At 48.4% G+C, this 13,537-nt stretch overlaps 1 protein-coding gene across 1 annotated transcript; it reads left to right on the forward strand.

Annotated features, from left to right (window-relative positions):
• The first annotated feature begins 420 nt into the window (after positions 1–420).
• On the forward strand, positions 421–9,790 carry LOC127525851 (leucine-rich repeat and immunoglobulin-like domain containing-NOGO receptor-interacting protein 4). Its single transcript, XM_051918751.1, has 2 exons — positions 421–581; positions 7,911–9,790. Exon 2 carries the CDS (start codon positions 7,916–7,918, stop codon positions 9,368–9,370), a length of 1,455 nt encoding a protein of 484 aa, XP_051774711.1. The 5' UTR covers positions 421–581; positions 7,911–7,915; the 3' UTR covers positions 9,371–9,790.
• Positions 9,791–13,537: the final 3,747 nt, after the last annotated feature.

A 13,537-nucleotide genomic window follows, 5' to 3' on the forward strand; every position in this document is an offset into this window, starting at 1 on the left:
GTGTATGTAGGGGGTCTCGGTGTGTGTTTGTGTGTGTCCACGTTACTGATTGTGCTCCTGTGTGTGTATGTTGTGTGTGTGTGTGTGTGTGTGTGTATGCCTTGTCCTGGGTTGCACAGTGTTTGTGCCATTTGTGTGTAACCTGTGTCACTCTGTGTGTGTGTGTGTGTGTGTCTCAGTGAGTACTCGTGTAGAAAGCCCCCTTTTATGTGTGTGCCCAGATCTGTGTGTAGGCGTGAGAGCAGGTGTGTGTAGTTGTCCCTGCACATGCGTGAGCCTGTGTGTGTGCGTGCACGTACTTGTGTTTGTGTGTGTGTGTGTGTGTGACACTGGCGCAACTCAGGAGGAGGCCCAGGTGGGATGGAAGCAATGAGCTCAACGCGGCGCCTCACTAATTAGATTCGTTTACTCTGGACGCCAATTAGTGGGATGACACTGTCAGGGTAAGCACCATCCTCAGCCGGAGTATTAGTGCTGTGCCAGCGACGGAGATCAGCGTTGTGCCCTCATCGCACCAGAGTCCAGAAGCCTGCCCTTCACGTGGGCCTTCACGAGGTCCTTTTGTCACTTGGTCGCTGCTGGTAAGTGGCTTAGGTGCCAGCGCATGTTGCTTGGGTGTGCTGTTTTGCTTGCTGGGTTTGATTTCACAGGTATAGGGTAGAGTGCCTCTAGCAATGCCATGGTGTGAGCGGAGGTGGGCACCTCAAGAGGCGGGGTGTGGAGATGGAAGGGGGGCATGCAATCGGCACCACAAGAGTGATACACATGGCTGAGTGAAAAAAGGTCTGAACGCGAGCAGCAGAGGGGCATGCCAGGGGGCTCAGGATCTGTGTTGCGTGTGCGTGTGTGTGTGTGTGGCTGAGCCTGAAGGTGTGACACAAGAGGATGGACGAAGATGCCACCTTACTGGCCCTGCATGTCTAACAAAACAAGTGATGTGGGGTCATTATCTGCTCAGGGGGCTCATGATGCCTTCTCAGCACACTTAGCATGGTATGGACATGCACTTGAGCACCCGGTCGTGTGACACACTCATCCACTGAGTGCCCACCAGCTGCTTACTTAAGCTGCACACATATCACACACACAAACACACACTCCCTGCTGGTCCTCCTTTTGCGTGTTATTATCAGATGATACTCTTTCTGTCCCAGTGCCTGCTCACTCCATCCAGGCTTACACACTTTGTGCGGGGGTTCATTGGTGCATACCACCCATCTCTTCACAGTGTCTTGCACTTGAACACTGACTCACTCGTTCACACTTAAGGCCGTTAAACTCCACTCACTCCATCACAGCGCTCCCAGTTCACACATTGCACCATTTGGTGGACACTCCCAGTTTTCTCTCAAATGGGGTGCACTAAGGCGTATTCTGTACTGGTGTGGACAGACACTTTGTCCATGCTGATGTGTGCACAGCCATCGCGTGTTGGTGTTTCCTCACACTCCCGGTCTCTTCACAGTGGAGTGCACTGAGGTTGATTTTTTATTGGTGTGGATGGACATACACTCACTGCCTGCTAGTGCACAATTGTGTAATAAATGTACTCTGTCCCAGTTTGGTGAATACTGGTGGATACTCTCAGTTTCTCTAATATGCGGTGCACTAAGGCTCACCCCACACTGCTCCCCACTTACATGTTCTGCATTTTTCACATTCATTGCCTTGCTGCAATAGTGGTGTGCTCAGGGGTTGATGGACACTCACTCACTCACTCTCTCTCTCTGTTCAGGTTTACTCTCTGCATATATTTTATGGCATATTGCTCACACTATACTGATATCTGTTGACACTCTTCGCTGTGTGTACTGGCACACACTTGCATTACTGCTCACTGCACACTGGAGTGGACTCAACCTCACTCCATGCTAGGCAACACGTTGACTTTCTGTGTCTGAATTTACATGCTGCTCATCTTCCTGGTGTATGTTCACTCTGTGTCTGTTCACACTTTAACTTGGCTTCTCCAGAATGGTGTGAACTAAGGCTCACCTCACACAGTCACTCGGAAGTTGTCTAAAATGCATTCCCCCTATATATAATGATGCAGACTTTCACTCTCTGCATATCACACATTTGATCACTTGGTCTCACTCCAGATCTTTCTGTACTGGTGTGCACTAAGGCTTATCTTGTCATGGTGTGAACTCACACTCCCTTCTTGTTCATTGTCCTCCTTCTGTATTTTCCTATTAATCACACTCACTCAATGTGCCTCGGTGAATATTGGTTCACAGTCCATACTGGTATCGGTGCACACTGACACCTTCCTGGTTCACACTCACACAACACAAATCAGGGCTTATTGAATTTCTGTGGTGGTTAAAGCCTAGTCGACTTGAATGCCCCCACTTTTGCCCCACCAGTGGACTCTTAACACTAATTCCGTACAGATGTGGGCACACACTCACTCCCCATGTACTCCCGCAGTTACCTCCTCTGTGTATTAATGCGAAAGAGCTCTCACTCCATAGTAGTACTCCCTCACTCAACGCCTTGTACATTTCGGTGTGCTCTCCTTGTTTCTTAATGCTGATTCCATGCAGGTGTGGACACACTCTCACTCCTTGCTGGTTCACTCTTCTCACCTTCTGTGTATCATTTTTAGACTCCTTTCACTCTGTATTAGTGCACATTCACTCTCTGTGCCATGGCAGACGTTGGTGTTCATACTGGTGCACACACCATACAGTTGCCAATTTACCATAATGGTGCCCACTCACCTGTCTTGGTGCTTTGCACTCTGCTGCACTTTTTATTAGTGTTAATTCACACTCTCCTGCTTTACTCTGAGATGCCCCATGATGCCCACTCAGCTTCTCACTGTACTGGTGTCCACCTCACATGTCATAGTGGACACCGCCAGTTTTTAGCCTGGCACAGGGCACCACCCAGAGGGCCTGTCTTGCTGTGGTGGCAGTGCAGGCTCCTCTTCTCCACTTCAGGCCCAGCATTGCATTGGCACATCATTCCTGATGTTTATTGGCACCGGGTGCTTGGGAAGATGCCCACATTCAGCACTCCAGGCTGGTGGTGATGCCATTCAAGATGCTAACTGCTTTGACTGAATGAGCTAAACGGGTCACCTCTTCTTTCTGTTCTGGCATCCAGCTCCACCAGACAGAAGTGGGGGAATCGGGTGCCAGTGCTGCAACTGGTGTGCCCACTTAATTAGGCAGGGAGCTGATTGCATTTGCATATGCACTCGTGTCCCAATCAAGCGGAGCAATTATCCTCCACGGCGCCCTGCAATTAGCACACGGAGGCACCGCCATTAGAAGTTTTCAGGAAGAAAGTGCAGTGGGGCATCAGGGGGCTTTAGCGGGAGACTGGCGAGGGTGCCCACTTAGCCCCTGGGGCAGCATTAGCAGGAGCTGGTGTTCAGGTCTCCACCCAGTGCAAAGCAGAGTCGCTTACGTAAGAAGGAGCGTGACGCTGCCCAGCTGTCTCCACATGCAAATCAGGCTCATTTGAATACATTTTGCTAATCATGTTTAAGTTGGCGCTCCGGTGGCGTTCCTATTTTCACTTGATGCAAAAAGCAGAGCGTAAACATCCAATTAAAGCCATTTGCATAGGCTGATGAGGCCCAAATTGAATCAATTTTCCCAGCCAACGTACTTTGGGTGCCATCTTATCTGCAGCACATTGGCATCAGGGACAAGTGGCTTCTTGTCGGCCTGGCAGGGAGCTGCCATGGTGGGTTCAGTTCCAGGTTCGCTTTAGCTGTCTTGAACAGTGTTGTGTTGAACTGGGCATTTGGGGGGGTGTTACCCATTTGAGTGAACTACCACGTCGTAGAAGTGCCAAGCTGGCATTTAGTGCACAGTGAGAAAAGACTAATGGCACTTTTGAGGGTTCACTTAGACATACACACTCACTGCCATTTTCAAGAGCCAGCCAAGGCTATCACACCTACACACATAGAGGGCGATCTTGAGTCAGTCTAGAATAGGTTTGTAGGATAAATAATAATAATACGTTGGGTTCATATAGCACCTTTCTCTTAAAGGGCCAGGGAAAATGAAAAAGGGAGTGTAGTTAGCTCAAAATAGATAAACACACCACAACACCACGGACCTCCCACGGCCCTCCTCTCACAGTTGGGAGACCCTGTTAGTTGGCACATCCCCCTGTCTACACCAAGGACCTCCAGGTACACTCCATCTTACCCAAGCACTCGTCCCAGCAGCAGATGGGCTCTTGCACAGACGTATGCCATCCCATGATGGCAGGAAGTTATCGTCCTCAAATGTCACCATTTTTAGATGGCGGCACACTAGTCCTGGCATCCAAGAGTGTGCTTTGACATCAGACACTGGCACACACACATCAGTCTCCCTACTTCCTTTATTGTATTAGAAGGGGAGTCTAAAAGTGGACTTTCTGAAGTGTGCTGCCATTGGTGCCCCTAAACACACACATTTCAGCCTCTCTGTAATGATTTCATTTTCCACAGAATCCGCGATCTTGGACGCAAGGACTAGCAGGAGTCATCAAGTGAATATAAGGAGGGTAAAGCTGAGAGTGGGCCACCAGAGTAAGTCACTAGATGAGTGTAGTAGAATGAGCTGGGATGGATCGTCCACCGGGGCGAGGTGTGATGAGCTGGTCCATGACAAGAAAAGCTAAAGGTGGACAGCGATGAGGTGGGAGCGTGAGAGAACAGCCTGGATGAGTGGAGGTCTAGGATGAGGTGAGGGACAAGAAACACGGGCAAAGGTATGGGGGGGAATAATGAGCCAGGAGTGGGAAATTCCAAAACACCCCAAGGCACAGTTCTATCAACTCGATGTTTAGTTCATTTTCTGTCCAATTTACCTGATTTATGATTCAGATACCAGATGGGGGTCACCAGCAAATCTGCCTGGTAGTGCAAGGATTGAGGGCCTCATACGTGAGTGACCTCATACGCCTTGCCATGAAAGACACTATAAAAAGTTAAAATTTGTTTAGCCCCCTGCAGCCCTGAATTATATTAAGTGTAGGAACAATGTGCACAAAGAATCTCTCTGAGACACGACATGACCAGCCCATCACTCACTTAATCAAAGACCCTGATAGGGCAGACCACCAGAAAGGCATGATCGAGGCGCAGAGCAGCCCATCAAGGAGAAGTTAATGAACTGTTAATTAGGAGACACGACCTCGGAGGACTTCAAAGACCTGAGGGGGCGCTTTGCTTCCCTTCATTCCTCCTCAAGGGATTCTCATTATCTGTGAGCTCTGGTCCAACTGGGAGCCGCAGCTGCCATTGACAAGCCTATTAACACCTGGCCGCCCGGGAGCCTGGCAAGCGGCACAGGGCAGCGATGTTTGTGTCGGTGACCTTCATCTACAGTTCCTCGGTGAAACCAACACGATGAAGTGACATCAATTTAAAAAAAAAAAAAAAACTAGAAAGACACGGGCCGGCCGGCATAACTCGTGACTCTAAACTGGCCTGGCATGAATGAGTGCTGGCACATGCCAGTGCTAGACTGCCATTTCAGCCAGAGTTGGGTCTGCCCTGCACCCTGTGCTGCCAGGATAGGCTTTGGCTCCCCGCCGAGCCGCACATGGAAAGAGAATGAATATGAAATGATTAAATAAGAGAATAACCTGCGAGCAAGTTAGTAGTGGAGTGAATGAGCAAATGAATAAAGTTAAATAGTAAATGTGTGAAGGAATAAATGAGTGAATTCGTTAAGATTTGATGATTGAATAAATAAATAAATGGTAGAATAAATAATTGAGCAAATGAATGCATGAGTCGTTGAACGAATAAATGAATAATGTGAATAAGTTAATAAAATGAATGTTTGTTTGAACGAGGCACATGACCCGCATCATGAGGGAGCGTCAGCTACGACACTACGGCCATGTAGCACAATTACCCGAGGGCGATCCACTCGCAGGACCCGAGAGGCGGGGCCAGGCAAAGGGGATGCCCACTTAATATCTGACTATGGCAGATAGATGGTCATTTCCTGGTGGTGGGAATGGACCGTTTGTGTGTGCCTGGGGGCGCTGCCAGCTGGGATCCCAAGCTGTTTCGTCATGTGGTGGGTGCATTGTACCAGTGCCTGCTCCCCAACCTGACCTGAATAAATGAAATGACTGGTTATTATTTATGTATGAATAGTTAAATGAATGATTAATAACTAAATGGTAGGATGGAAACTGTGTAAATCAAATGCAATAGTATTATTAGTATTCCTAATAAATTATGAATTCATATTAAATCATTGTGGAATAAATGATTGATCTAATTAATGTATGAAAAGATAAATGAATAATTTTGGGTTAATATATCCATCCATCCATTTTCCAACCCGCTGAATCTGAACACAGGGTCACGGGGGTCTGCTGGAGCCAATCCCAGCCAACACAGGGCACAAGGCAGGAACCAATCCTGGGCAGGGCGCCAACCCACCACAGGGGTTAATATATGAATAAATGAATTCATTTGTAATAAATAGAATAACTTTATCAGTCAGTTGTTCAATCAATAAATATTCAGCAAATGAATCATTAATTTCAGGAATGAAAGAGTTAATCAAATGATTGATCAATTATGTGAATTATGTACCTTATGTAATTCAATAATTAGATTAATTAACTAAATTTCAATTTATGAATTATCATCTAAAACCTACTTAATCCATTTCAGGCTCATGGAGTCGGGGTCTAAATGTTTCGTTGATAATTTAATGAATATTTGGTGATTGAAAGGATTAATAATGGAATGAATGTTTTCACCTTACAATGTGTATTATATTACTGACTTAACTGATAATAAACAAATAACAGAGGGAGTGTAACAATGAACTAATTAATTCCTGAATGATATTTTCCCCTCAGATTTCCGACCCTCACAGCCGTTTTGGTCCTAAAGGTCCCACCGACACAAACACTCGTGACAGGCCTGCTGTGGGCCCGTTGCACTTTAATTGATTACTCGACTTTTCACACTAAACGGTTCTTTTAGTTTTGACGTAACGCCAGTTCACACATTTAGATACGACAGCCCGCTGCATTGTCCAGTAGGAGCCTCCTTTACTGTGTCTGCAGTGTAAAGACGAGTGAGCAGAGAGGTAGCAGTAGTGGGCGCCTTTTGTGCCAACTAAACAGCTAAATTCATTAGTGGAACAAACAAAGAGAGGAACGCAACAGGAACAAATGAAGGGAAAGGGAAGTGTGCTGCCTCACTGGGCCGGGCTGCACGGCTTCAAATCCCTGTGTGCCAGGTGGGGTGGCTTGGCCATTTGCCCACCTCATTTTAGGGGTCTCTCACTCACCCTTTTACACCCCTTCTCTGCACCCCCCCCAACCATCTCCTGAAGCACAGACCATGAGGCACCTTTAACCTCCGCTTGTGGGGTCCATCCTTGCCCCAGAATGACTTTGTTGTTCTGGCATGGCCAGTGGCAGCAGACCGCCATTCCTTCAAGTAGACCCTCCTGAGCCCTCTGCATGCCTTTAAGAGGTTCCTGCCAGGACACCCCCTAAGGTCCCTACATTTCATACTGAAAGGAGTGTGCTGCACACTGGTGGTCTCCTTTCAGCTTATGTAACCCTCCTGGACACCTTCCCTGCTGCCTGTTGGCATCTTAATTTCACACTCCATGGCATTGCCCGCTCTCCTTATTGTTTTGGGGTGGTGGGCATGTTGTCCCTGCCAGGGCTACGCCTTCCCTCCCTTTCTCTTTCTCTCTATCTGTCTCTCTCTCTCTTGCCAGACCACCCTCTACAGCAGGCACTTTAAATTCTAAGATGGCATAACATTGTGTTTCATGCCGTCATCAAACAGGAGCTCAGTGGTCCCCTGCAATGGAGGTCTCCTCTTATTGTTAATGAACACCCAGCCTGTACTGTTAGCTTGATTCCAGATGCCAATGTCAAGTTGCTCTTCTCATTTTCCACAGGGGGCATGGCCCACCCTCCTGCCGGCCTGTTGCTGCTGCTGTTTCTGCCACTGCTGTCCGCTTGGCATGTCCACGCACAATCCCTGAAGTGCCATCTGATATGCCAGTGTGTTAACCACACAGCCCCCTGCTGCGACCCTGGAAAGGCCATCAGTAACAAGGTAACCTACCTGGACCTGGACCAGTGTGGCCAGTCTAGTGTGAACGTGACATCCCTCCACAACTTCACCCTGCTGGAGGTGTTGGTTATCCAGAGGAGCAGCCTGGGATACTTGGAGGCACAGGTCTTTGGCACATTCCCTGTCCTGAAAACCCTCACGCTAGCCGATGTGGGCCTGGGCAATGCGACGATGCACCAGAGCGCCTTCAAGGGTCTGCAAGTCAGGCAGCTGGGCCTGATGAAGAATCAGCTTTGGAGAATCAGCCGCTGGACATTCAGCCAGATGAGCCTCCTGGAGCTCCTCGACTTGGCCGACAACAGCATCACCTTCATTGAGGAGGGGGCCTTCACCAGCTTGCCAAGCCTACGTGTCCTCAACCTGGATGGCAACAGGCTCATCACTGTCACCCCCTTGTGGTTCAGCCCGACTTTTGTCAACTCTTCGGGCCCCCGTGTGAACCTCAGCAACAACGAGCTGACCTGCGACTGCCAGCCAAAGGGGATAAGCCAGCCTGAATATGGATGGTTCCGGAAATCCCTCACCAACATCTCCTGTGCCCAGAATTCCAGTCTGGAGGAGTGCAGCCCGGCGGAGGTGGACCAAGTCTACCAGGACATTGTTGTCAATGAGAAGGTGCCCTTAAAACTGCCCTGCGTTGTCAGGGGGTTTCCGGCCCCAAAGATTAGCTGGATTCTGCCCAATGGCGCCCTTGTAGGGAGCCCTGAGTTCCTGCCCATCTCCAGTAAAAATGGCACCTTGATCATAGAACTCGTCCAGCTGAGGTTTGCGGGTCTTTACGCCTGCTTGGCCTCCAATGTGGCAGGGACGTCTGTGGCCCTCTACAGTCTGAAAGTACTACCTGGGCCCACCACCAGCCCCACCACCACCACCACCAGGCCGTCCTCTGTCACCAGCACTTCAAAAGTCAGCAGCACCACAGCAAAACCATCAGTGCCCCCCTCGTTTGGCATAATTATGGGGATGTCCTTGGTGTTTGCCTCCTTGATTTTTGGTTTGCTTTTATATGGCCTCTTGAGAAGAGGCTGCAAATTCCTAAAACAGCGCTTCAGCCACGAGGTGCCCTTCAACATGTTTGTCAACACGCCCAACATCCTGACTCTCCCCGAGAATCCACACCCCATCCCACAAATGGATGATGACGGCTTTGCACCAGCTGAACAGCGGCCAGGCGAGGGCGGCGTCACTCCAATCCCACAGACCTACCAGCATTACCAAAGCGAACTGCCACCACCGCCTGAGCCCGTGATGATGGGGCCCGCAAGCAGGACTCGGATATGATGGCCTGGACCTTCCTGCTCCGTATGGCTGATTGAACAGAACAGTTCAGGACTGAGGACCACCTCACTGCATGATGGGGTTTGCATGTTCTGCCCACCTTGCAGGTTTCCTTCTGAATCACATTTTTCCCCAGGGAATCGGAGCTCGGCTTTCTCTTTACCCTTCATGGTCCCCGTCCAAAGAGAGAGGCCACTTAGAGGGGAACACCGTCATCAACCCATAGACTCACAAATGTTGTCAAAATCAGAAATAGTTTGTGTAAAATCACTGAAAGAATCTTTAAAAAAAGAGTTTATGGTGGCAGAGGTAGGATGCAGCGTGGAGTTTGCTCATTCCACTATCATCCATGTGGTTTTCTTCTCAGTTAGGCCCTAATAAGTCTTGGGGATGGGAGTTCATTGCTCTACTCCCTCCAATTCAGTAGCGTTAAAGTGGGATCAGCGGTGGGATGCCGTGTGTACCCCTTTGACTGTCCTAGAATACATGATGAGCTCCACTCACAGTAAATAGCAGCTTGAACTTGGAGAAGAAAACAGCTTTAGTGCAGAGTAGATGTAGAACTGAGGTCCTCTTCAGTGCACGTGGACACGGGTTCAACTCTACATGCCCTGCCCTCACTCACGTGCTCTTCTTGCCACAATGCCAGTGCGTTTTCTCACAGTAAGACCCAAGCTGGGGATGAGAGTTCTAATCATTGGTGTCAGGAGTGGGATGCACTTTGTACAATATGGCTTTCCTAAATATGCAATAAATTTGAGCTTGAACCTGAATGAAAGAAACAGCTCGCAGGTGTAGAATCAAAGTCCATTTCATGGTGTGTAGGTGGGGCTGGCCACGTGTTTGACTATCCATGTGGAGAGGTTTGCATGTTTGCCTCACAATTCAGACAAATTTTTTCCCAGTCAGGATCTAGAGAGAGCACACTGGGGATTGGAGTTCATCTCCCATAACATCACATTGGTGGCAGAGGTGGAATGCAACATGACCTTCACTCACACCATCAACCTGTATATATAGACGTCAATGTGTGTATGTGTGTGTGTGTATGTGTGTGTGTGTTCCAGCATCACTTCTGAACGGCCGGAGCGATTTTCATGAAATTTGGTACACATGTTTCTCATTGGTCCACTAAAAATACTGTAGGGTGAAATCCCCCTTCTGGTTAGGGTGGGGGGTGATCTTGCGCTCTTGTATGCATGTTACCATCCAGCTGACACTGGAATGACCACCAGAGGGCGAACTGGAGGTGACTGCCAGCATTCTTTATGTTTGAGTGCCACCGCCTGCCTGTTGTTTTTGAAATTAAATAGTTGGCCGGTTCCGAGCGTCAACTGGATGATAACATACATACAAGACCGCAAGACAAGCACATTAGTGAGTCTTCATTGTTTGTTAATTTATTTTTATTTTTAAAGTTGTTTTTTTTTTTCTTAATTGTATTTTTCTCAAATAATAAAAAAAACAAAACACTTTATTTTCCTCCCGGGCACCGCTGGGTATTTCAGCTAGTAGGAGCCTAAATTTGGAGCAGAAAAAACGCTTCAGCGCAGGTGAAGAGCAGACGTGGAACTGAGATCCCCATCTCTGCAGGCAGACGCAGATTTCTTTCCAGCATGATAGGCTCTTAGTGTGGAGTGGAGTTAGCGTGTTCTTCCCTTGTTACGCGTTTTTCCTCCCACAATTCAAGCACATTTCTTCTTCCGCCTGGCCCTGGAGAGGGAGAAGAGAGAGCACCGGGAATCAGAGTTTGCACCTTGTTGCCCTGCCTAATTTTGTCAAATCTCGTTGGTGTCAGAAGTGGGATGCAGATTATAGAATGTGACTGTTAGGACAATCACACAGTACATATGGACAGGGACGGGGGGGGGGGGGCAGTTTCCACATGTTAGGTCTTCAGTGTGGAGATTGCACATTCTGCCCTCACTCATACGGTTTTACAGCAACGGGAAGCACTCTGGGATCGGAGGTCATCCCCCCCCTACCCTCTAAAATGGTGTGAGAAGTGGGATGCGGAGCCTGCAGTTTGACTTTCCTGGATTGTAGGATGACCTCCACTCGCCCGACAGATAGGAGCTTGAACTTGAAGAGGAGACGCTAGGCCTGCAGTGCTGCGTTTGTGTGCTCTGCCCTCTTCCACAGTTCAAACCCATGTTTTCACATTAAGGTTCAAGAGAGCACTGGGAATCCCCCTGCCCTATAACGGTGTGTAGCATGATGAAGGGTGACCCCCGCTCATGCAATAAACAAGAACTTCAGTGTAGTTTCAGAATTGACGTCTGTCTCACTTCATGTGCACGTGGGTTCAGTCCATACGTGGATGTTCTGTAATCCAAATCCTTTCTTTTCACGGGGGGGGGGGGGGGGGGGCAGTATTAAATAGGAGTGTATCTGCCTCCCCCCCAATTGAAAACATGAAACTGGTGGCAGAGGTGGGATGCCATTTATGAAGTGTGCTTTCCTCTGATAATGATGGCCTCTCTTTGCATTTTCTTCTTACACATCTATGCAGTTTTCTTGATTACATATTTCATCAGTGTGTATTCACTCAAGAGGGTCTTTCCGGCACATTCTGTTCCATCCACAAGGCATCCTTTTCACTGAGCTTAACGCCGATGTATGTCACCTTTTATTCCCCCCTCACGTTCACCGAGATCCTACTTTCTTAAGTGATTGAGAAGACTTCAAACTGCACCTCAGCGCCAACGAGCCAGAATTACGGACATTGTTGCCCAAATTGCCTCCTCCTGAAGTGAAGCCTCGGCGCTTTATCCTGGCTGAAAGTTCAGTAATTTTGCAAAGCGCCACTCGCTCCTCTTTGAAAAGAAGTGCTGCCTTATTTCCTCTGAAATCGAAACAATTTTCCCCAATTCAAACTCCGCAACTTTTGATTTCGCTGAAGTAGCAGCATGTGGGGAGCAATTATGCGGCAGGCAGACGAGCCTCCCTGAACTTCAAAGTGCTCCTCTGCCGGCGTGGAGAGGCCGGGCTGCGCGTGAAGCACTGCAAACATTGAAAAGAATTCTAAACGGCAAAATGGGCTCTTCAGATTGAGCGTCTCGTGAAAGCGTCCTCCTCGGGAGAAGCTGGCTGGCCCGCCTCAAGGTTCGCACCTGGCAGACACCTGACTGCAGAGGGCAAGCAAATGGGACGGCGACGAGAAACCCTCGTATCGTTTATGTGGCGCCTTGTTTGGGAAGATGCCATGGCAATAATGTGAAAAAGGGGCCGCCAATATAGTCCAAAGGAGAGAGGGATTTGAAAAATATACATTGTGAACACTAGAGGGCGCACTGGAGATTAAACCAGGTAAACCCTTTTTAAATACCTCTGTGGAGACAGGGACCTTTAATAATACCCAGTGAACACCCCTGGGGGTGACTTTAACCAACAGGGATTTTAATTTACTAGTATAATGTGAACACTGGGGGGGCACACTGGAGATTAAACCATTACACCCTTTCAAGTAGCACAAAGAAAACAGGAACTTTTAATAATGCATATTGTGAACACTAGAGGGCGAACACAACGGCAAATAAAACCACGAAAATCCTTTCAAACAGCCCAATGAGACGAAGAAGTTTAACAAAACAGTATATATTCTGAACACTAGGGGGGGCACTGTGAGACTAAGCCACATAAACCCTGTCAAGTCTTTGGGGTGGCACAAGGGTTGAGTTTTGCTACCCCTCGGCTTCAGGAGACTGTGCACAAATCCCAGGCCTTTCATTGTGTGTGTTTGTGTAGTTCTCTCTGTTTTTGGGTGGGATTTTTCTTTCAGTACCCCAGTGTACCTCCCACCTGCCAAAGACGTGCACGTTAGATTAACTAGATGACCTCCCCTCGGACCATGAATGTGAAAAACACCCCTTCTGTGCATTCTCAAAGACTAATAGTGTAGAAGTAGAATTGAGGTCCATTTTGCTTCATGTGGGTACGGGTTCAATTCTAACGTTATAGGCATCCAGTCTGAAGGTAGCAGGTTTGCTCAAACAGATTTTTTCGCAGTAAAGACCTGTCTGGGCATCACAGTTCATCTGCAGACCCTCTCCAGTTATGTAGCATCGAATTGGAGGCAGCAGTGGGATGCGCTGTGTGCAGGGTGACCTCCACTCACACAACAACTAATAACCTAAACTTGGGCAAGAAAACTCGCATGAGTGCAGACCT

Source organism: Erpetoichthys calabaricus, chromosome 14 (genome assembly GCF_900747795.2).
Source record: "Erpetoichthys calabaricus chromosome 14, fErpCal1.3, whole genome shotgun sequence".
In the NCBI taxonomy this organism is placed as follows: Eukaryota; Metazoa; Chordata; class Cladistia; order Polypteriformes; family Polypteridae; genus Erpetoichthys; species Erpetoichthys calabaricus.